We start from the raw sequence: 26,497 nt of genomic DNA, 5'->3' as shown, positions 1-26,497 counted from the left end.
CAGGGAACCTGAAACGTGCTCTCTGGTGGAACTGCTCTAACCACCTTTCAAATACCCTTCGAGAGGGGCTTTCCTAACCACTCATCCTAAAGTAGCACCTCTCCCAGACACTCCCTGGAACAACATCCTCAGTCTTACACCCACGAAAATTATCTTTTGTGTATGACTTGCCTCTCTATCCTGACCTGTGACATCAACCCCAAGATTAAAGTACATGAGAACAGAGGCTGTGTCATCTTCAAACACTACAGATCGCCTAAGTCTGAGAACCTGGTAGTAAATGTTTATTGAGAGAATAAATAGGTGAACAAATAAGATGCCCCATTATCATGCACCTCCACAAAAACCCTTAAGCACGAATAATAGTTCTATTTGTCACATATTATAAACAACTATATGATAATCAATATTTCCTAAAGAATAAAATCATATAATATTCAAGTTTATTAATAAAATAATATTTTATTGTTTTATATATTCATATTTTACTATTTACTTTTATAAATAAAATAACAGGCATGAGTACCACAAGAAACTTCCTAGATTAAAGATTAAGGATATGAATCTTAGAAGCAGACAAGAAACAAATGATCTACTTTCTGTTGGAGGCATACACTAAACTAAGCAGCTGTAAAAATCCACTACCGTCTATCAGATAATTTCTACGTAAAGTAGTAGAAACTGTGGTTTATTTTTTATTTCCAAGACAACGCATATATGAAGAGAAATTCTAAAAGAAACAGTATTTTTTATACAGCTAGAGAGCAAGGACTCTGGTATAAAAGGAAAGGAATCCTCTCCTTTCCTCGGGAGTACTTATTAACTGGGTCTGCTCAGCAAACTTTAGAAGCAAGCGTGTTTTTAAATAAATAATTCTGAGAAGTAAAAAGCACCACTGGAGCACTACACAGAAGTGCACAGCAGTTTCCCGCAACACAGCAAGCACAGTTAAAATATACCTAATCGCACAGATGCACAATGCTCAATACAAGGCCCCCAAAACCGAATGGCTAAAGATACATGCACTTCCAGAAAAATACTGGTTTTACTCAAACACAATTTCTATTGCAAAACTGCCCTTGAATTACATGAGCTTTGATTTAGGGAAGGTTTTTAAAATATATTGCTGACATAAAATGGGACTTCCCATAAGGAGAAAATAAATAAAACTGGAAATAACAGTAGTAAATAAAATGCATTCCTTTAGCGCCATCCTGCTCACTAGAGATGGATCACAATTTTGGCCATGAGCTTCCCAGCAGTAAACATAAAGAGGAAAACTCAACCATATACATGATTTGCTAGTATCAAAGGCTAACGAAGTGTTAGAGAAAAGTACAACTTTCTCTGGAATAAAGACCAGAGAGAAACGATTCCTCTGAGTCTTAAAAGAAAGTTGTATTTCCATGAACAGCCTCCTAAATACTATCTTTACCATAAATATATAACTTTTATAAGGTTACTTCTTAAAACAGTCTTAAATTTAAGTCATCGTCATAACTGTGCTAAATCAGCACCGTCAATTTATGGAAGGAAGAAAACGAAACAAGGCACTGAAGAAAAGCCGTTCTGTAGCAATGGAAAAAACTGAAAGCTCAAACTGAAAGTACATTAAGAAATGCATCGAAGAAATAAGTAATCATGACATCAAAGTAAATTAACTGACAAATACATGGAATCTGGATATTTTATGCCACATCTGACTACGTAACTGATGCAGGAGTACCAGTGACATTGCTTCCTAAGAGCTGAGGAACCCAACAAAGAGAGAAGCTTGAAGAGAGGGCACTCCACCCCACAGAGGAGCCATAAGTATCTGCTGCAATCCTGAGATTCTGCAGCACAGATACTGACTTTTGTTAACTGTCACCTGCAAAACTTCTAAAGCAGAAGTTATAAAATATTATTGCTAGTAATAACACATTGGTGACGAAGCAACCACAGATCATCTACATTACCCACAGAATTACCCATAGAATTTAGAAATACTTCCCAATCCCAGCAAGATAACTTTGCTGGGATATGAGGGCATATCTCCTATCTCCACATGTGCCTTAGTAAATTGTTGGTTTATTAGCAAACACGGTATAAGAGAAATTTTCTAAAATAGACACTTTGGCTTTAGATGAATTGGTAAGACTTCTAGCTATCTTCCCATGTAGAACAAATTTACCTAGCAAGACTATCACGCTATTAAATCTTACTTTTACAGCTGGGCATGGTGGCTCACACCTATAATCCCTGCACTTTGGGCGGCCGAGGCAGGTGGATCACCTGAGGTGAGGAGTTCAAGACGAGCCAGCCAACATGATGAAACCCCGTCTCTACTAAAATACAAAAAATGAGCCTGGTGTGGTGGTGGGCGCATGTAATCCCAGCTACTCAGTAGCCTAAGGCAGGAGAATCACTTGAACCCAGGAGGCGGAGGTCGCAGTGAGCCAAGATCACACCACTGCGTTCCAGCCTAGGCAACAAGAGAGGAACTCTGTCTCCAAAAAACAAAAAAAGTCCTACTTTTTTACAATAAAATCAGGTCATGTGATCATAGATACTATTTACATTTAACGGTTTACAGGTTAGGAGATGGAAAAAATGAAAAAATAAAAGAGTTCCCAGCTCATGCAAAAGCAGTATGTCATCAAAATATAACCCCTTCCCCACTCAACAAAATAAGCAACCCAGAATGGAAAGAACTGACATGTTTTCCTCCACCTTAGCCCAACAGAATTATTTCTTGTGTAAATATTTTTTAAGGTGGAGAGAAGCCCATAAACACTTTATTTTCCTAAATTGGCCCTCATGGGAAAACAAACGAAAAGAAAAAATATTCCTAACTATGGACAGAAAAGAAGAAACAAGGGAAAGACTAATAAGTAGTGGGTAAAGGGGAGAGCCTGAAGCCTCGACACACAGGTGACTGAAAAGTTTGACCAAAATACTCCAGAAGGAACCCATGAAGAACATATCAGTCAGAAGACACGATCACAACACATCCATTAGAATAAATCACCCATTTCAACGATAAAATAGTGTTTACCTTATAGAAATTCACTATGGAGTCATAGAGGAAAACTGTTTTCCCTTTAATAAAATAAAATATATGCAACAAGAACAACTTAGAAATTACTTTTTTAAAGTGGAAAACAGTGACAACTGTGACTTAGGAGATAAATCATATATGATAAACAGAATATCTTCTAATAGGAAAAAATTTAATCTGTTCCCCAATAAGTTCCTCAGGGTTTCCACAAACGCATGGTTTTCTCATAGAGCAGCATCTAAGCTTCTAAACAACTCTGTGAAGCATCACTCACAACTGCACACATCATGTGTGTGCCATGTGAGCATTACGTGAGTGTCATGTGTGTGCCACGTATGTCCTGTGTGACATGGGACATGTGACATGTGACATATATGTGCCATGTGGGTGACGTGTGTGCCATACGCAAGCCATGTGACAAGTGCATGCCATGTACATGCCTTGTATGCCATGTGGNTACATGAGCTTTGATTTAGGGAAGGTTTTTAAAATATATTGCTGACATAAAATGGGACTTCCCATAAGGAGAAAATAAATAAAACTGGAAATAACAGTAGTAAATAAAATGCATTCCTTTAGCGCCATCCTGCTCACTAGAGATGGATCACAATTTTGGCCATGAGCTTCCCAGCAGTAAACATAAAGAGGAAAACTCAACCATATACATGATTTGCTAGTATCAAAGGCTAACGAAGTGTTAGAGAAAAGTACAACTTTCTCTGGAATAAAGACCAGAGAGAAACGATTCCTCTGAGTCTTAAAAGAAAGTTGTATTTCCATGAACAGCCTCCTAAATACTATCTTTACCATAAATATATAACTTTTATAAGGTTACTTCTTAAAACAGTCTTAAATTTAAGTCATCGTCATAACTGTGCTAAATCAGCACCGTCAATTTATGGAAGGAAGAAAACGAAACAAGGCACTGAAGAAAAGCCGTTCTGTAGCAATGGAAAAAACTGAAAGCTCAAACTGAAAGTACATTAAGAAATGCATCGAAGAAATAAGTAATCATGACATCAAAGTAAATTAACTGACAAATACATGGAATCTGGATATTTTATGCCACATCTGACTACGTAACTGATGCAGGAGTACCAGTGACATTGCTTCCTAAGAGCTGAGGAACCCAACAAAGAGAGAAGCTTGAAGAGAGGGCACTCCACCCCACAGAGGAGCCATAAGTATCTGCTGCAATCCTGAGATTCTGCAGCACAGATACTGACTTTTGTTAACTGTCACCTGCAAAACTTCTAAAGCAGAAGTTATAAAATATTATTGCTAGTAATAACACATTGGTGACGAAGCAACCACAGATCATCTACATTACCCACAGAATTACCCATAGAATTTAGAAATACTTCCCAATCCCAGCAAGATAACTTTGCTGGGATATGAGGGCATATCTCCTATCTCCACATGTGCCTTAGTAAATTGTTGGTTTATTAGCAAACACGGTATAAGAGAAATTTTTCTAAAAATAGACACTTTGGCTTTAGATGAATTGGTAAGACTTCTAGCTATCTTCCCATGTAGAACAAATTTACCTAGCAAGACTATCACGCTATTAAATCTTACTTTTACAGCTGGGCATGGTGGCTCACACCTATAATCCCTGCACTTTGGGCGGCCGAGGCAGGTGGATCACCTGAGGTGAGGAGTTCAAGACGAGCCAGCCAACATGATGAAACCCCGTCTCTACTAAAAATACAAAAAATGAGCCTGGTGTGGTGGTGGGCGCATGTAATCCCAGCTACTCAGTAGCCTAAGGCAGGAGAATCACTTGAACCCAGGAGGCGGAGGTCGCAGTGAGCCAAGATCACACCACTGCGTTCCAGCCTAGGCAACAAGAGAGGAACTCTGTCTCCAAAAAACAAAAAAAGTCCTACTTTTTTACAATAAAATCAGGTCATGTGATCATAGATACTATTTACATTTAACGGTTTACAGGTTAGGAGATGGAAAAAATGAAAAAATAAAAAGAGTTCCCAGCTCATGCAAAAGCAGTATGTCATCAAAATATAACCCCCTTCCCCACTCAACAAAATAAGCAACCCAGAATGGAAAGAACTGACATGTTTTCCTCCACCTTAGCCCAACAGAATTATTTCTTGTGTAAATATTTTTTAAGGTGGAGAGAAGCCCATAAACACTTTATTTTTCCTAAATTGGCCCTCATGGGAAAAACAAACGAAAAAGAAAAAATATTCCTAACTATGGACAGAAAAGAAGAAACAAGGGAAAGACTAATAAGTAGTGGGTAAAGGGGAGAGCCTGAAGCCTCGACACACAGGTGACTGAAAAGTTTGACCAAAAATACTCCAGAAGGAACCCATGAAGAACATATCAGTCAGAAGACACGATCACAACACATCCATTAGAATAAATCACCCATTTCAACGATAAAATAGTGTTTACCTTATAGAAATTCACTATGGAGTCATAGAGGAAAACTGTTTTCCCTTTAATAAAATAAAATATATGCAACAAGAACAACTTAGAAATTACTTTTTTAAAGTGGAAAACAGTGACAACTGTGACTTAGGAGATAAATCATATATGATAAACAGAATATCTTCTAATAGGAAAAAATTTAATCTGTTCCCCAATAAGTTCCTCAGGGTTTCCACAAACGCATGGTTTTTCTCATAGAGCAGCATCTAAGCTTCTAAACAACTCTGTGAAGCATCACTCACAACTGCACACATCATGTGTGTGCCATGTGAGCATTACGTGAGTGTCATGTGTGTGCCACGTATGTCCTGTGTGACATGGGACATGTGACATGTGACATATATGTGCCATGTGGGTGACGTGTGTGCCATACGCAAGCCATGTGACAAGTGCATGCCATGTACATGCCTTGTATGCCATGTGGGTGACATGTGGCATGTGCCATGCACATGACATGAGTGAAAAGTGTGTGACATGTGATGTGTGCCGTGTCATGTGACATGTGTGTATGGTGTGTGCCATGTGTGTGTCATGAGTGACGTGCAGGCCGTGTGTGATGTGATGTGTGTGGCATGTGACGTGTGTCATGTATGTGATATGTGTGGCATATGACGTGACATGTGCCGTGTGTGGCATGTGACATGTGTGCAATGAGTGACATGTACGTGCCATGTGACATGTGATGTGCATGCAGTGACATGCGTGCCATGTGACATGTGTGCCGTGTGGCATGTGAGTGACGTGCATACCATGTACATGCTGTGTGCACCGTGTGCCATGTGTGTGCCATGTACGTGCCATGTGTGTGCCATGTGTGTGACATGTGACGTGTGCCATGTGCATGACGTGCCGTATGCCGTTTTACACGCCATGTGCGCCATGAGGGTGACGTGCACGCCATGTGGGTGTCCTTTGTGTGCCATGTGAGTGACGTGTGTGCCATGTGTGACATGTGACGTGACATGTGACGTGTGTGCTGTGTGTGCCATATGCATGCCATGTCAGTGACGTGCATGCCATGTGCATGCTGTGTATGCCATGTGGGTGACATGTAAGTGACGTGTGTGCCAGGTGCATGCGCTTTTCCACCGGTGCTGCTGTTTCAGATATTTTCATGTTTCATATAAAAAGGTGACGCTCCTGTTTAAGCTTGAAAAATAGAAAGCAATGATGCTTTTATACCACTTCAAATTATAATTATCCAAGTTTTTGAGAAAATAGAGAAAAAGGAGCCAAGAGTCTCCAAAAGACCTGCACAATGCCATGTCCTATTATAGTGGCTTCAAAGAAATTAGAACAAGCATCAGGGCTCCGGGACATCTCCCCGCAATTACATTAGGTGGGGTAAAGATTCGACTCATCAGTAAGATCAATGTTGCTGCTAAAAGAAAGACAGCTAACCCCAAATCCCAAATGTATCATAAAAGGGGAGAGGCCAGCACAAATTTCAGGGCTCAGCAATCTGGAGAACCTCAGAGAAAATCTTAGCCTAAGCAAAAATACTAACAAGCCTCGAGCCAAACCCAGTAGTCCGAACACACCCAACAGCTATGCTAACAACAGTGCACTGAGGGTAGGAAACGTCACAGACGCCAACAAAAATGGCTGCACTGGAAGAAATATGTAAGGTTCTGATCTGAATATTCACCAGTAAAACACAAGTACTTTTCTGGGTTATGAAATTATTTAACGCTTATATTTTATGATACACTCATCTAATTTAAAATTCTTCTTTGGTAGTTTTCTGAGTTTATCAGCCTTCTTGAGACACTGCCAGTGCAGATATGTCCTGACAGCATCTCTGACACCACAAAAGCAATGGCTCAGATGCAAAACTCTACACGAATCATTTCCCTGTCCTCCTATTTACAGTCATTCAAAGCCCAGCTGATTTCCAGCACTGAACGACTAATACCATCCACTTCCATTGTAATTGCACCTGGCTTTCACAGAAGATATACTTAGTATGGCTGTTCCAATTGTGATAATTGTAGATAAGCTCGTTTTCTAGATTACTATTAGTGAATTCAAAGAGTCATAAAGATGCTTTGGCTTACTTATACCACAAAGAGAATTACTCATTTAAAACAGGGAATACTTTCAAATGAACTTGCAAGTTAACTGGAGTTTATTATTTTAGAATGTGATTTGAATGTGGTTATATGTAATTGTTTGAATTTAAGTGTGTAGGATTTCAGAAATACTGTAGGATACTACATTAAAATAATTTAATGCAGATGTAGGAACAAAAAAGTATAATCTTACACAAGCCATCACCTCAGGTGTTCACAGAGTCTCAAAGAAAATATTTGAAATAATTTAGTTTTCTGTTTCTAATGACAGTCATGCTGACAAAATTTATTGGATCATCAAACTTTATAGTACAAGCATATGGATTTGTTTTTAATAAATTATAATTTTTGCATATATCAGTCAAAGCACAAGGCCTAAATACTTGCAAACAAAATGCATTATTAATTTAATTGTCACAGCCTATTTAGCTAACTTCTATTACTATTTGCTATAATACGCAATGCATTAGAGTGGAGAATCAAATTCAAAACATTTTTTAAAACGGATTATATTGTCCTGGAGAAATTAAAATACAGCAAGCTTGCAAAAGTATAACCAAGGCTTTAATGCTTTAAATAGGTAAGAAAAATGTTTAACTTAATTTAGAGAATGGTTATGCCCAGACTGATGGTTCAGCAAGCTGATGAAGGGTTTGCTTCCTAAAACCACCGGAAGGAAGACAGGAAGGTGAAATGGAAACAAGGAGACTGGCATTTCTGGCTCTAGATTATACCACTGAAATCTTGATTTGCTCTAGCTACAGGTGTCTACTGGAAAATTATACTACTGCTGGGGCCCTGGCATTCCCATGTGGTATTTCTCTGTAACAGGAAAGAGTGCCATATAAGCAGACGTCAAAAACAAGAAGTCCTCTCAAGGAATTTTGACAAGGAAAAACAACTCAATGGAAGACGTTTGGTTTAGAAGAGTGTTGCTGCTTCGAGTACTTAAAAGGTACCGATCCAGATGGTGGGTGTGCTTTCCCATTTGAGATTCATTTCTTGATGTGAGGACAAAAATAGTGTCAGTACCTGAGAAGAGCTTACCATGTGCCAGAGGGGACAAATCCAATCTTTCTCCTGCCTCAGTTTTAATCTCCCTTTATGTATTCAGGACAGAAATAAATATTAAATAAAAGAAAAAAAAAGTATCCTGGAATGTAACAAAAAGGGTAAATGAAAATAAATAAATAAATTTTTGATTCTCAAATTCGTAATATATAGGGTGTGTCTAGTATTTTAAGGTATTTAATACATGAACATATATACATACACACACATATAAGGGGAGATCAATTTTTCCCTGTGAAACAATATGAACAATTCTTCAATTTTTTAAAACTTCTAAGTAAAACCAAAATGACATAGTTAAATAAAAAATGTATACTATTTAAAGGTACAGTTGGGAATATTTTCTTTTTACTACTTACACAATCTCGACTGCTTTCATTCAAATTTATTTTGAAATCAGAGTCAGAAAAGTAACAGTTCCATCATTTATTATTTATGAGATATTGAATAAATTATTATTGTATTTTCTAGGATCAGTCCTTAGATCTATACAACTGGAATAATAATGAACTGCTAATAAGGTCAAAGAAGGATTAATTGAGATAATGCACGTGAAAGCAATGAAAACATAGCAATTACAAATATGTTCTGTTTCTACATACTTAAACAACACTTATGAAACATAACTTTGACATGTCCCAAATTATTCTTTTAAAAATATAGCATCCTTTTGGCCGGGCGCGCTGGCTCAAGCCTGTAATCCCAGCACTTTGGGAGGCCGAGACGGGCGGATCACGAGGTCAGGAGATCGAGACCATCCTGGCTAACCCAGTGAAACCCCGTCTCTACTAAAATACAAAAAAAAAAAAACTAGCCGGGCGAGGTGGCGGGCGCCTGTAGTCCCAGCTACTCGGGAGGCTGAGGCAGGAGAATGGCGTAAACCCGTGGAGCTTGCAGTGAGCTGAGATCTGGCCACTGCGCTCCAGCCCGGGCGACAGAGCGAGACTCCGTCTCAAAAAAAAAAAATAAAAAATAAATAAATAAATATATATATATATATATAGCATCCTTTTAAATTTCAAGAATAATGCATCCCTGACACATTCAATGCACGTATTTTGGCTGCAGTTATTAAATACAATGTTACAAAGAAAGATACGGGAAATCGGCTGGGCATGGTGGCTCAAGCCTGTAATCCCAGCACTTTGCGAGGCGGAGGTAGGCTGATCACGAGGTCAGGATATTGAGACCATCCGGGACAACGCGGTGAAATCCCATCTCTACTAAAAATACAAAAAATTAGCCAGGCATGGTGGCAGGCGCCTGTAGTCCCAGCTACTTGGGAGGCTGAGGCAGGAGAATGGTGTGAACCTGGGAGGTGGAGTTTGCAGTGAGCCAACATGCACCACTGCACTCCAGCCTGGGTGACAGAGCAAGACTCCATCTCAAACCGAAAGAAAGAAAGGAAAGAGAGAAGGAAAGGAAGGAAAGGAAGGAAGGAAAGGAAGGAAAGGAAGGAAAGGAAGGAAAGGAAGGAAAGGAAGGAAGAGAGGAAGGAAGGAGGGAGGGAGGGAGGGAAAGAAAGAGAGAGAGAGAGAAAGAGAGAAAGAGAGAGAGAGAGAGAGAGAGAGAGAGAGAGAGAGAAAGAGAGAAAGAGGAAATCAAACATATGGGTGCAAAGGAGACATCCCAAGATCCAAAAATTTTGACTCAGTAGCAGTCTGTGCCCATACTACTATACTAAAGAAAACAACACGCCTGACAGAAAGGTCAACTTAAATTCCTATAAACAGAGAAAATACTGCTAAGAGCATTTTATATTTTTAAAAAGACTATTAAACATTTACAAATATGACTGAAAACCTCAGGCTTCAGAGTAACTGAAAAAATTGCACCACTATTGACCTCTGAAAACAGTATTAAAAAAACTAAAATTTCTGAGAGTATCTGTAGAATTTTGGATCCTACCTTGGAGAATCTGAGGGGGGCTGAAAATCTATCCTGACTTTAAGGAAACTGCCAGTGCTCACGCTAGTTTTGAGTGAGCTGCACATTTTGAAGATTTAAAATATCAGAAGTAGCCATGTTCACCTGGTAGCTGACACTGCTATATTTCAGTTCACCTAATATAATTAAGTCTATGTGATGAAGCTAATTATGATACAGTAGCAGGAAAAAAGAAAACCTGGCAGTTGATGACATAGTAATTGTAGTGTTATTTTTCATGACATGGCAACTATAGTATTATTTGGGGAATGACACAAGATGTATTTCTTTTTAATATCAGCAATCTTTAAGTCTACAGTAAGAATTCAAAACTGTTATTTTAAAACCTCAAAATAAGAATATATAATTAAACAAAGTTGAGTTTTACATATTTGTTTTAGCACACTCAAATGCATTTTCAGAAGGTAATTCCCTCTAATTTAATTACTCTAATATTTCAAGGTTGTTTCACAAATTCAAAGTCCTCCAAATGCTTTCAACTACTTCTGGACTCAAGTTTTAATTAAAATATGTTAAATTTTTGTGAAACGATGGCATAAAATATGATATTCGACAAAAGAGTACCACAAATAGAAACATGATGAACTGACGTGAAAAAAAATTCTAGAAGTCATGTCATTAAATAAAGCCTAAAATAAAAATCAAATTGTATTTTTAAATGAAAAAAAAAAACATGAAAATTACCTTTCTTTTGGGGTGCCAACTCCATGCTTGCCTAGTAAATGAGTATTTAAGTGCTTCTTCATCACAAAAGCAACCCTAAAAAATAAATAAAGGTAATTATAAAACTAAATCTTGACTCTCCGCAAGAAATCTGTACAAAAAGTACTTGAGAATAATATCTATATGCAAACATAGCATAAAAAGCATATTACAGTGGCACTCTTGCTACACCAAAGCTTGCATACAGATTAAATATATTGTAGGACTTTAAAAGAAGTCTACATCTAAATTGACTGGTTCATTTTCGTCTTGGATACCCTAACAGTGAGCAAAAGAGCACAATGATTGTAGTTCTTCAATCCCTGTCTTCACTTCCAGGTGGTAAGAAGGATGAAGCAATACCTCAGTATAACATGCACAGCCCCGAGGTCATCACACACTTCAATCAGGAAATGAGTTTGAGAAAATGTCATTTTATTAAATATTTAAAGGACCATAAACGAGAAAAAGAATGGCTTTCATGGAGCGTCCTTAAAAACATGGTAATAACTTGAAGGGAGGTTTTTAAAAATAATACAAATATTTACTGTATCTACAGCACAAAAAAATTGTATTGAAGTACCTAGATATCAATAACTAAAACAAACAAAAAGTATTACCTGACATACTATCTTATTTTATACACAAATCAGCTTACTTAATTCCATTTTGTTGACATAAATATGAACTGGACAGGAATCAGCAGTACATGAATGCCATTCTACCCCGAACACAGTGCAGTATCAATTTAATTACATCATGTGATTATTTAAAACAATTTAGATCAGAAACATTCAGAAGCATCAAAACTAAAATGGCTCTCTGGATAAGCAGAAAGAAAATGTACTGTTGCAACTTTCAGCGTAAAAGGGCTTGCAAACATTTTTGTTAATTATGTATTACAGCTGTCCTTCATAAAGTTAATTACTAATAGCTGAAAGGCAACAGAATCTATTTGCATATGTACATGAAAGACATGACATATGCAAAAATATGATTTTAATTAGCATTCTATGATATGAAGGGCTACAAATCAAATTGGCATGTTATAAGATTCTCAACATTAAACAGTGAATTCATCTGGACATGTTTGCACAAATGAGCAACATAAGACTGTAAAGTACTGTATCCTTGCAGAAAAGACTTGTGACAAAAGCCAAAAGCAAAATGACTTCTAAAAAAATGCTTCTTTTCTTTTGATGTCTAATTTATTTTGTTTAATTTCATATAATATTACAGAATCTCAGGTTTTAAGGCCAAATGACCATGACTTCTTTATCCAAAGAATGCACTTATATGCACTGAAAATAACAATCATTCTACTTAAATATGAGGTAATAACAACTATGGTCAATACACAGTTTACAACTATAAATAACTGGTACCAACATCAATCACGAAAATGAAATTATCACATATTAAAAAACTGTGATAATATTAAAAGCTGAGCAAAAAAAAAAAAAGTACAAAATTCTGTCTTTGTTTCTGCTTGATTTTGACAAAATAACATTTTTCATTCCTTAAAAAAGAACACAGTAATAATAAGTGAATTTAAGTCATAACTTCCCTACTGTCCTCCATTGTCCTATAATTAAAAAAACATAAAGCTAATAGCAAAGAGCAAAGGTTAAAAACCCAAAGCTGCAATGCACAGCTTATTTACATGACCAAGTATAACTGAAGAGGTCTGAACTTAGAATCCACAGTGCAGTTTTTAAAAGAAAACAAAATTATTAATTAAAATACTTAGGTTTTAAGAATTGAAGCAAAAATATTACATGGCACAGGGAAACAAACTAGAGTAAATGGGGAGAAAAAGCTTTTGCCTAATATAATGTCCTAATGTGTGCTGAATGTCTCCAGCGCTGAATATTTAGTGAAATGATAATTTTCATTATAATGGAGAAAAACGGAAGAAGTTTTAATACTGTAACACAGCTCAATTATGTTCAAATGCAAAATATTTATTCAACCAACACTGGACTTAAAAAGAAGTACTAATTCTTTAAATTTAGCTTAAAGTATAAATAATGTAAAAGCCTCAAAATCATCCTCAGTTAAAAAATATATATAAGCCAAGCATGACCAGCATTAAATTACTGACCCATATGCACATAATACTGACAGCCATACGTGGTTACTGAATGTAGGCTACTCCTACACTAACACTGTAACATTATTGTTTTAATATTTTTAACGTAACTTTCAAAAATATATATACACAACCTAGATATCACCAGAAATAAAACAGAAATGATGGCAAATCTGAAAGCTAGCCAATTGACATGGCTTGCTCCCCATAAACCCTCATTCTTTCATACCTTCATTCCCTGTTTCATCACGTTTACTGATCACTTACTATGTGCTAGCTGTGAAGGGGTCCTGCACCTAGGAGAAAAACCAGACCGTTCAAGTCATGCCTTCCCGGAGCATTCTCAACAACCTGTGGCTTATCAACAGGACGCACTGACACTAAGCTTGAGCCACTCCTCTGTGGACAGTGCTAGTCATTCACACATGCATTTAATTTACATATCTATTAATTAAAGATCTACCATTATGTAAGGTACAGTTCTTGGCAGCTGTGACGCATAGGTGACTAAAACAAATAAAAGTCCCTGCCCTCAAAAAATGTACAACCTAGTGAGACACAGACAACAACAACAACAACAGCAGAAACAGTAAAATATGTATCATATTAAGCAGTGTCAAGTGGTAGGAGAATAAATTAGAGAACAAGGATCTTAAAATGTCAGCAAGGGGTTGAAATTCTACATTTGGGTGGCTCAGGAATGAGACCCGTGAGTGAAGAGGATGACGGCACGTGGCCTGCCAAGGAATAAGGACCAGCAACCCCAGCAGGAGAGAGGACAATCACAGACCTCTGAAGGCAGAGTCTCAATTCATTCTCACAGCAGTGACGTGGGAGCATAAACCTGGGGGCTGGTAAGTGGGGAGGAGGACAGTCCCATCCAAGGAGGTTAGAAAAAAGAGGGCGGGTGAGAACGGCAACAATGAAGGCCACAATAGCCTCAGCTTTTATTCTGAGTGAGAAGAAAAGCCATCTCAGGCATCTGAACAGAGGAGTCACTTGTCCAACTTACTTTTGCTTTTGTTTTTATTTTTTTAAAATAGCTCACTGTAATCTCAAAATCCAGGGCTCCAGGGATCCTCACACCTTAGCTTTCCCAGTAGCTGGGACTAAAGCCATGTGCCACCAGGCCTGGCTAACTGAACTTTTTTTGTAGAGACAGGGGTCTCACTATGTTGCCCAAGCCCAAGTTGGACTCAAACTTCAGGTCTCAAGGAACCCTCCTGCCTGGAAGTCTCCAAGTCCTGGGATTACAGGTGTGAGCCAACACACTGCCTGGAAGTCTCTAAGTCCTGGGATTACAGGTGTGAGCCAACACACTGCCTGGAAGTCTCTAAGTCCTGGGATTACAGGTGTGAGCCAGCACACTGCCTGGAAGTCTCCAAGTCCTGGGATTACAGGTGTGAGCCAACACACTGCCTGGAAGTCTCAAAGTCCTGGGGTACAGGTGTGAGCCAGCACACCCGGCCTCAACTTCCATTTCAATAGCACTCCTGTCTGTTCTGTTTTGAGTGTGTGTGTGTGTGTGTGTGTGTGTGTGTGTGTGTGAGAGAGAGAGAGAGAGACAGAGAGATCAACAGTCTCTTGGAATAATCCAGGCAAAGATGACAGTGATAGTGACCTGGACAAAGGCTAGCAGTGAAGACGTGGTCAGATTTGGGACATATATTTGTAATCAGAGCTAACCAAATTTCTATATGGATTGGATATAGAGTCTGAAAGAGAAATCAAAGAAATTATCCATTTTTGGCTTAAGAGAAATCGAGCTGTTTTGAAGGAGATCAGTCTGGGACATGCTCATAAAGAAGCCTACTGAACATCCAAGAGGCCTGTGGAACAGGAGGTCAACTCTACTGCTCAAGGCCAAGACCCACGCTAGAACTGCTGTTTTCAAGTCATCCATTTGCAAGCATCTAATCATCTGAAGGAATACCTTTAAATAAAAAATAATGTTTTTAAAATATTGATTGACTTGCAATCAATGTTAATGCCTAATACAGTACAACTTATTTTGGTGTAAAAAGAGCAATGCAGTAGTAATGCCTACCTTCCAGTTTAAAAAAAAAAAAAAAACAACTCTTATTTTAACATTATTTCATAATAAACTCTTGTACACTATACACTATATAATAAAGACCTGTTTCTTCAGTCCGTTAGGTTTATCACTATAACATTATTTCAATTTGAGAGTTATGGGAGATGATGTAACTCATCTACTAAAGTACATACAGCTCAGCTGACCCTTGAACAACATGAGTCTGAATGGCCCGAGTCCACTTCTACTATGATCTTCTTCCACCTCTGCCACGCTTGACACAGTAAGGCCAACCTCTCCCTCCTACTCCTCAGCCCACTTAACGTGACGATCAAAAGGATGAAGTCCTTTATGATGAGCCACCGCCACTTAAAGAATACTCAATATACACATTTTCTTCCTTATGATTATCTTAACGTTTCCTCTAACTTGTTTCATTGTAAGAATACAGCATATAATACATATACAGAATGTGTTAATCTACGGTTCCTCTTATTGGTAAGGCTTCTGATTGACAGCAGGCTATTAGTAGTTATGTTTTCGAGGAGTCAAAACGTATACTTGGATTTTTTACTGCATGGGGGTTTGGCTGTGATTCTCTTGTGCCAAACAGGTTCCTATGGTTGACTGTTCTTCAGGATGACAACAGAAATGTTACCAAAGAGTAGGGGTAGGGGAAATTTTCAAATAAGTTTGGATTACACTAGGTTAAAAAAGTTAAGTTCTGGCCAGGCGCAGTGGCTCACACCTGTAATCCTATCACTTTGGGAGGCCAAGGCAGGAGGATACAAGGTCAGGAGATCAAGACCATCCTGACTAATACTGTGAAACCCTGTCTCTATTAAAAATGCAAAAACCTTTGGGTATCTACCCAGTATTCTCGGCAAACTATCGCAAGAACAGAAAACCAAACACCGCATGTTCTCACTCATAGGTGAGAACTGAACAATGAGATCACTTGGACTCGGGAAGGGGAACATCACACAACAGGGCCTACCATGGAGAGGGGGGAGGGGGGAGGGATTGCATTGGGAGTTATACCTGATGTAAATGACGAGTTGATGGGTGCTGATGAGTTGATGGGTGCAGCACACCAACATGGCACAAGTATACATATGTAACAAACCTGCACGTTATGCACATGTACCCTAGAACTTAAAGTATAATAAAAAAAAAAAAATTCTCTCTTAAAAAAAAAAAAAATACAAAACTTAGCCCGGCATGGTGGTGGGCAACTGTAGTCCCAGCCACTCGGAAGGCTCGACGATGGCCCTGAACCCGCGGAGGCCGGAGCCTTGCAGTTGACGTTCGAGATCTGCCACTGCACTCCAGCCTGCGGTGACAAGCACGCTGAGCACTCCGTCTCCCAAAAAAAAAAAAAAAAAAAAAAAAAAAAAAGTTAAGTTCTATAGACTTCTCAATCATGTATGTGCTGTTTAGCATGGTGAAATGGAACGAAATAGGAGATCTGCATCATATTTTCTAACCTTATTGAACCACTAAGTATTTCTGTCATAGAAAACATCTACTAGAACTGTGTCTTGAAGAAACAATTGAGAAAATGCTTACATTACTCAGTCGGGGCTTCTACAACAAAATACCTTAGACTGGGTCAGTTAGAAAAAACAGACATTTACTGCTTACAGTTCTGGAGGCTGGAAGGTCCAAGATCAAAGTACCAGGAGATTCAGTGTGTGATGAGGGCCTGTCCCCACAGGGCGTCTTCTATGTGTCCACACAAGGCAGAAGAGGCAAACAGGTTCCCTTAAGCCTTTCTTGTAAGGACACTAATCGCATTCATGAAGGCTCTGCTCTCCCAAAATCAGCTCCCAAAGGCCCCAACTCTTAATACTATTGCGCTGGGGATTAGGTATTGATATGGTTCGCATCTGCGTTCCCACCCGAAGCTCATGTTGAATTGCAATCCCCAATGTTAAAGGTGGGGCCTGGTGGTGATTGGTCATGGAGGCAGATTTCTAACGAGTGGTTTAGCATCAGCCTCTTGGTACCGTCCTCGCGATAGTGAGAGCTCGCAAGATCTGGTTGTTTAAAGGTGTGTAACACCTCCGTCCTCTCTCTCTTGCTCCTGCTCCAGCAATGTGAGACATGTCACCCTGCTGTCACTTTCTGCCATAACTGTAAGTTCCTGGAGGTCTCCCTGGAAGCCAAGCAGCTGCCAGGACGATGCTTCCTCTACAACCTGCAGAACCAGGAGTCAATTAAACCTCCTTTCTTTATAAATTACTCAGCGTCAGGTATTTCTTTATAGCAATGTAAGAACAGCCTAATACAGGTATCAACATGTGAATTTTGGAGAGACACAAGCATTCAGAGCATGGTAAAGTTGGTGTCGAGTATGAGGACTGGTTTCGAACTTCTGATTCAAATATAAGAAACTATAAGAAAATATATTTGTGGGAACTGACAAATATCTGAGAAACTATGTGATAATGTCTATTTAGATTACTACATACTTGCAGTTGACATCATCAGATATTTAGCTACAAAGTACTAATTCAGTCCAAGAACCAGTCACGAATAATTTAGGTAACCATTTTATGGCTAGCTATGTAACACAGTTAAACTATGAACTAAACATTGTAACCAACTTACAGTTGTGTCAGGATACTCTCACAAACACTGTTCTGACCTGAGCAGCAAAAGATGGGTGTGAAGGGTAGAGTGGAATAGATAATAATGACATGGGAAAAATAGGTAAAGAAAACTAATAATAATACAAGTAGAAACTTTCCAGCAACAATCCTAGCAGGCAGAAAGGATAAATAATTATTTTACAAAGTTTTGATAAACAACTTCATATCTAATTTTACGTTTACAGTTTATCCTTTTATCTATCACACTTTTATTTTTTAATTGTGAACTGTTCTTTTTCTTAGCTTCTTTCTTGAAAAAAAAGTTAAGATTTGGAAAAGTTGAAAAGGCAATAATATATGAAATACTTGTACCCTCTCCAAACCAGTTCATCATTAACGTTTTGGGATGCCTGCTTACTTGCTCTCTCTCTCTCACTAGGAATGTATTAATACGTACTTTTTCTTTAAGTCATCTTAAAGTAAGTTACTGAGATGATACTTTTCCCCTAAAACTTCAGCATACAACTCCAAAGAAAGACATTTTTCTACCCATTGTGGATCAAGATCACACTCAAGAAAATACTGATTCAGTAATATCTGCCACATAGTCTATAAGACACACTCACTGTGTTTCGTTACGTCTCCTTGGTCTCTTTTCATCTACAAGTACCCTCGTTTTCTTTATTTGTATAGTGACAAAAATTCTGAGCAACCTAACTTACAATAATCTCCCACATATGGCATGTCTGATTGTTTCCTCATGATTTGATTCAGTTTAAACATTTTTCGCAAGACCATCGCCTATGTATGTTGGGTACTTCCAACAACATAGCATCAGGATAAAAGTAATGTCAGGTTCACATCCCTTTAGTCATGCTAAACTTGATTATTTGTTTAAGGTAGTAATCTCAAAGTTTCTTCAATATAGATACTTACTTGCCCTTTGTAATTAAGTAATCTGTAGGTGATATTTTGATTTTGTGTGAGTATCCTGTTCACTAACAACCTTCTCCCAATGAGATAGGCGCCCATTAATGAATCTTGCCTAATTCAATTATTCTGAAAGCTACAAAACAGCAGTGTTCTATCATTCCTTCTATTTTAGTTAGCTAGCATTCTTTGATAGAGAAACTTAACCATTTTCCCCCATCTTTCTGTGATATACTCTCTCACCCTCACTTTCTTTCTAAAGCACTTTATCTGGACTCTTGGATTTTATATCATATTATATAAACTATTACCGTAATTATGTCGTGTAATTCTCAAGTTTTCCCAAAATTGGCCACTGGAAACTCTTTAAAGTTGGCTACTCTGTTTTTTGAAATCACTTCTCTTACTGTTGGTTTCTTCCTTATTTTCTAGCACAACCAGCCTTCCAGGCCCAACAATCACTGTCCATGCTCTGGACCTGCAATCAGTCCTGGTTTCTTACAGTAAGTAGTGGTGTTTATAAAGCAAGACCTGGATGCTAGCTCTGATCACTGCTACAGGAGTATCATGGAGTCTAAGCCCTTTCAATCCACAAAGCTAGGAAATAAATGGACACACAAACAAACACATACATGGGGGGTATGGAAGGAAATATACACAGAGGATTTCAACTGTAATGGCCACGTTTGATAAATGAGTATTCACTGCAACAATCGGTGTATCTTTTCGTTATTCTAAAATGTGTTATAATAAATTTTCAGGTGGTACAAATACATTACTGTAAATGAATCACATTTTAGCTTTTGCAGGACAGCATTCTATTCAAACAATTATTCTCATAAAACTTTAGTGTAAAGGTAATACTTACTACTTCTTTAAGCTCTCTAATAACTTGGCTTCTACTGATAGTTCTAAAACACTTCTGATCACTTCCTCTTTCATACTATTGTCAATTCTCGTTCCTCATCTTACCCTCTAAGGGTGATATATTTGTTCATACACATTCATATTTCAAAGGTATAATTCATTTCCTGGGCTTCAAGCATAACCTCCTTGTGGGTGACACTAAAATATATATTTCCACCCATGGCCTTTCCAGGACATTTTTTCTTGTCTCCATTGACAATACTGTAGAGCATGTCCAACACTCAGTCATGATTGTTCCACGCTAATGATCTCCTGCAGAATTTATGAATTATATCAATTGTACCACCTTCCCAATTTAGTAATCTTACACTCATGTTCATACATCATCAATTGTTTCTTCATAATTTTTTGGTACCAAGGCTTTTCTTTTTCTATTTTAAATAAACTAGTTCAAACCATTATGTCTGAGTACCACAGCTACAAGGCACTCTCCCATACAATTCACTCCATATACCCTAATGACGCGCCTTCATATAAATATGGTCACGTCACGTCTTAGCTCAAAAACGTGTCATAATTCCCTTCTGAACTGGATAAGCACCAAATCTTAAGCAAACAAACAATAGTCTTCAACAGTCATTCAGAATCAGATATTCTAACTGCTGAAATATGCACTCTAAAAATAATATGAAATAAAAGATAAAAAGCTACAATCCAACTGAAAAGTGAGAGCAACCTGAAAGTTCAATAGCAACGGCACAATCATGGTATAGTATTATGCATCAACTGAAAATACAGAAAGCTGCTCATGATAGCTTAGATTTTAAAAGGACAAAAACTACATACAACAAACCCTATGTATGTTTATTCTTGTATTCTGATATACAGATGAACAAACATACATGAAAAGAAGCAAACACCAACCAAGTTCACTCTGACACAGGATGTAGATTTAGATGATTTATAGGGTTGTTTTTCTATAAGTAAAATTTGTCATTTAAAAAAGCAACAAATAATATATTGCTTACAGTCAGATGTACAGTTTATACAAGAGTTTTATATGTCTCCTCAAAGGCTGCCCAAAAGTGTACGAGTATGCAGTCTGGGCATACTCAGATCGCCCTGAGAGAGGAGGAAATTGGGGCTCAGAGACGGTAAGTGACTTTGACTTTTTCAAGAAAATGGGGCAAAGAAGCTGAATATGCAAAAGTAGAATTCACGCCTGGTGACGTTTATACAGAAGTCTCTCCACCACTCCATGCTTCCTGCCTAATGAAAGATTATAGCCTCATAGAAAATAAGAAAAATGAAACTACTACTGAAATAGAACTGTTGAAAAATAAAACCACTATATTACTTTCCAAAATGAATATGAATTATCCAAGCTAATGAATGACAAATCTAGTAACTGATATAAGCATGGAGATTTTTTTTTTAAGATTTGCTGAGAATAAGTATACAAAATATTTTAAAAGAAAATATTTATCATATGATGAAGAGAAAACTAAAATTAATGACCTATAAAACAAGTCAGACAAAATACCACACAATCAGTTATCAAGAATAATTATGCTTAAAAATAAAGATGATCACTTCTAAAAGAACAGCCAATTGAGACGGACTGCATCAGTTTTATTGTAAACAAAATCAAAATAAATATATTTTACTTTTAAAGTGTCAGAAACCTGGGGCATACTATAATTTGTTGCTAACTTGTTAAATATGTTAGATAATATAAAATAAAACCAACATTCATTATTAAAGACCTCATCTTTATAACATATAACGTGAAATATATTATCTAACATCCTAAATACATTTGTAAGCAGGTTTGTATTATATTGTTTAATCAAGACTTCAGGGAAGAATTTTTCCCACCTACTTCTCTTACCTATTAATGAGCACGTTAAATAAACAATACAGAAAAACCTGCAGTTCAAAGGTATTCAAATCTGTCAGAAATTTATCTTACAAATAAAGGGGGAAAGCTATGATTATATGAGATTTGTTTACTCCAAAATTCAGAAGTTAACAGGTGTTAAATAACATTTAATAATTATATTTCTCAAACTCTTACCAAATCATTGATAGGCCAAAATAATCGTCTTTATTTCTCAAATATATTCTGACACAATTCCTTTTAATGTTGCACCCCTTTTGGTTTTAATTAGCATACGGAACCCACCATTTTCACATGTGAAATGTACCCTTGTAATTTTATATAAAGCAACTTGCTTCAAACACAAATTAGCAACGTTCTAAAATTTAAAATATCTGAAAATTTTTACAATTATTATTTTCCTGGATGACTCTGCCTGTCCTTGTTAATAAATGCTATTATATTTAATGAAAATCTCCATGAAGAGACAAAAGTCAGAATTTTTTGCTAATTCATAAGAAACAAACTTTTCTTAAGTTTCGCACCTCTCCTGAGAATAGGCATTCTGCATACAGAAAACTGTAGTAACTTTTAGATATTATAAAATGCTAGCTACAACACACATAAAGGTTCAAGAATCCGAACAGGTTATGTGATAAAACATATACACACCCCACACACACACACGCGTACAAATACACACGTACCCACAATTTCCCGGAGCAAGTAAAGATATTCAGCAAGGTCGTACTGCTTTATTTCAGGGGTCAATTCCATTGCCAAAAAATGAGGGTCCACATGAAGATTTAACTATTAACATTCTAAGAACTGTAAATAATATAATACTCCAAGACGTTAAGAGTACATTGTCGACTTCCAAATAGTCAACAGATTCTTAATAAAAAAAAGTATTTAAGGTTATTTTATTCTTGTTTTTTTTTGTTGGAAAGGAAGGAGACTGCCAAGCTCTGGGTTGATCTGTAGTTTTTGTTTGTTTTTTGAGGTTTTCTTGAGAGAAGGGTTGGTTATTTTTTTGAGACAGCGACTCCCTCTGTCACCAGCCTGACTACAGTGGCACAATCATGGCTCGCTGCAGCCTTCACCTTCCAGACTCAAGTGATTCTCCCACCTCAGCCTCCTAAGTAGCTAATACTACAGGTGAGCACCACCACACACAGTTAATTTTTATTTTTTGTAGAGGCAGGGTCTCGCTGTGTTGCCCAAGCTGGTCTCAAACTACTGGACTCAACTGATCCTCCCAATTCAAACTCCCAAAGTGCTGGGATTACAGGAATAAGCCACCATTCCCGGCTTCCAAGTTCTGTTGTATGCCTCATGTGAACCAACTGATCTGACCCTCACCACATCTCATTTTCCAGATGAAAAACCTGAGGTACATAGCCATTAAGCCCCCAAAGACTGCAAGCTCCTAACTGGTAGAGTCAGACTGGGCCCCAGGCTGTCTCCTCAAAGCCCACAGACCACACTCACCACTCAACTGTCCTGTGTCTCTCTCCCTCTTATAAACTTTCAATCATGTATAGGCCTGGTTTCAGATGTCAGCTGCACTATTTTTTAATTACAAAGTCATTTTCCAACAACTAAGTAAATCAATGATTACGGTGTATATTATTTTTGAGTTTCAGACACAGATAGTAGAAGTTCAGTGAAAAATGCTCCAGTCTAGAGTTGAAAACCTGCATCTAGTCTAGGCGCTTGCTTCCCACTTGCAAAAACCTGCATCTCGTCTAGGCCAACATGGCCTTGGTTAAGTTAATGCATGACATGTGAGACAAAATGAGATCATTAATGTCTGAATTCTTTTAAAAAATACAATGAATTTAGTAGACAACTATATTAGTGATAAACTATAAACTGGGAATTGCCATGACCAATTGAAATCCCCAGCAGGGGAATCAAAACCACACTCTATGAGACATGTTTATGAATGGTTATATTGTACAAAGACAGTATGCGATAAAGAGGTACTTATCATATTCTTCCACTCATTGGAAACTTTCAAAAAGAGCTCTGTGAAGAACTCTTTGCCTAGAGCTACCTCAACTCTTCTGAAGGAGGTAAAACAATGGTGGGGTCTTCTGTTCACGTAAGATAGTAACCTGAGAATGCAAAGTGCTAACACAGTCAACGGGAATTAAAACACATACCCAAATGTGCTTTGTATATGAAATCATTTGATGGTAGGCCATAAAAGAATATCGCTGACGGCCAGGGCAAAGCCTGATGTCAAAGAAACTTGGGCTGCATGTGGGCCTTACCTATGAATGGATAAGGACATTATCCCTCTTCCCTAGGGTTGCTATGAAGATTAAATGAGATGAGGTAAGGCGAGGACTTACTGTAGTGCCTAGCACAGTAAGTCCTCTGGAATTGTTAGCCAACTTCACAGTGATGATGATGATAATGATGACAATGATGACGATGACCATGACTAGGAAGAGGACCCCAGGGACAAGAGAAAGGATGGCATACAGAACACACACTGTAGTGCTGCACTGGCTGACAGGATTCTATAAATATCATTTTCATCCTTCCAGGATAAAAAAGGGCCGTACAAAGATTAAAAATAAATAGTGATGAAATTTAGCATATTAGTGACAGAGCACTATGGCCAAAGAGGGTAATAAATGTTTAATGTGGATTATTGAAGATAAAACCCCAACTGTAGTAGATACACATTACGGTATTACTAACCTCAATTTATAAATGAGAAAATTGAGTCCTACTGGAATATAGCAATGGTGTAAGAAAAATCTATCTATCTATATACAGTATATAGAAGACTAGAGTAAAATTCCTAGGTATTTCAAGAAATTCAGTAAGTCTCAAAAAATGATTGCTATTAATAAATTAAGACTTTTCCTATCCAAGCATATAATTCTGGTATTGTCTTTATTGATTAAATGCACAGGAGCAAAAACACATGAGGCTGTTCCTGTCAAGGAATAAAACACCAATCAATAAATCCACCAAAAAAGGGATTTCCACATTTACATGTAATTTGTCTTCAAATTTCTTCCCTGATACTTTATGTAAATTGACACTACAATCACATGTAATGCAGCAGACGTCAATGAGGAAATGATAACCAAGCCCTGTCTGCAATCTTATCTAAGAGGGATCTAGGAATAGCTGAGCCTAAAGTGACCAGCACTCCATACTTGACTGAACATCAGGGAGAAATGTTCTTGGGTAATGAAGGAGCTTGCAGGTGAGATGTGCCAACCTGTCCAACAGCTCTATTTCCAAGACTAGTGCAGGCACTCTGGCTTAAGAGTGATTTTAAAAAATAAGACTTCTTCATTTAATGCTTTAAAAATACTATTTGGCAAATAGGTATATTCAAGTTGTAATTTATGTGAAAATGAATTGAAGGTACCCAACATACACATTCAATATACATGCAGACAAAATATATTAAATTATTCTGAAACAAAAAATGAGAATTCAAGGGCCGGGCACGGTGTCTCACTCCTGTAATCCCAGCACTTTGGGAGGCCAAGGCGGGAGGATCATGAGGTCAGGAGATCGAGACCATCCTGGCTAACACGGTGAAGCCCCATCTCTATTAAAAACACAAAAAATTAGCAGGGCGTGGTGGCGGGCGCCTGTAATCCCAGCTACTCAGGAGGCTGAGGCATGAGAATGGCGTGAACCCGGGAGGCGGACCTTGCAGTGAGTGAGATCACGCCACTGCACTCCGGCCTGGGCGACAAAGCAAGATCCCCTCTCAAAAAAAAAAAAAAAAGAATTCAGAATTATACAATCTAATTCTGAACATATTTAGCAGGAAAACAATATTATGAGACATATGCAGATAAATAGGTCCTCTGTGTCTTGTATTGAGGTTTATATATATTAGAGTTAAGATAAATATTTTCCATGAAAAACAATTATACAATAATTAGAACACAATAGGATGCATTTAATAATAAAAGTTTATAAAACAGAATATAATCTGCATATAGAACAGAATATAATCTGTAATATCCAGCAGATATGTGAAAACATGCGGTGCTTCCAGAAGATCGTCACCATCATCAAGCACTGTGACGCTGGAGAGATGCAGAAGTTATCAGTTAAGAAGAATTACAGCTGGCGGGGCGCGGTGGCTCACACCTGTAATCCCAGCACTTTGGGAGGCCGAGACAGGCGGATCACAAGGTCAGGAGATCGAGACCATGGTGAAACCCCGTCTCTACTAAAATACAAAAAATTAGCCGGGCGCGGTGGCGGGCGCCTGTAGTCCCAGCTACTCAGGAGGCTGAGGCAGGAGAATGGCGTGAACCCGGGAGGCGGAGCTTGCAGTGAGCCGAGATCGTGCCACCGCACTCCAGCCTGGGCGACAGAGCGAGACTCCGTCTCAAAAAAAAAAAAGAAGAAGAAGAAGAATTACAGCTGAATTACTTTCCCGTAACAATTTATAATAAACTATATGACTCTACTAAAATAAGAAAGACTCAGGAATCTTTTTAATAATAACAAAGTCAGAACCAGGCGCAGCAGCCCACGCCTGAAATCGCAGCACTGTGGGAGGCCAAGGCGGGTGGATCACCTGAGGTCAGGAGATAGAGGCCAGCCTGATCAACATGGCAAAACCGTCTCTATTAAAAAAACAAAAATTAGCCAGGCGTGATGGTGCGCACCTGTGGTCCCAGCTACTCGGGAGGCTGAGACAGGAGAATCGCTTGAAGTTGGGGGGCGGAGGTTGCAGTGAGCTGAGATTGTGCCACTGCACTCCAGCCTGGGCGACAGAGTGAGATTCTGTCTTAAAAAAAAAAAAAAAAAAAAAA

General features: G+C 38.0%; 1 protein-coding gene across 1 annotated transcript in view; it reads right to left on the bottom strand.

Moving 5' to 3' along the window:
• The window catches only part of ZNF407 (zinc finger protein 407), a 478,257-nt gene that overhangs the window by 291,020 nt on the left and 160,740 nt on the right, over nucleotides 1-26,497 (bottom strand). The window contains 1 exon segment of the mRNA XM_017866127.1: nucleotides 11,269-11,343. Within this exon segment, the coding sequence (XP_017721616.1) occupies nucleotides 11,269-11,343 (75 nt within the window).

This window comes from Rhinopithecus bieti, unplaced genomic scaffold (assembly GCF_001698545.2).
Source record: "Rhinopithecus bieti isolate Rb0 unplaced genomic scaffold, ASM169854v2 scaffold_84002, whole genome shotgun sequence".
NCBI classification, from domain to species: Eukaryota; Metazoa; Chordata; class Mammalia; order Primates; family Cercopithecidae; genus Rhinopithecus; species Rhinopithecus bieti.
Note: the sequence above shows the minus strand (reverse complement) of the source record. Positions and strands in the feature narration are given on the sequence as shown.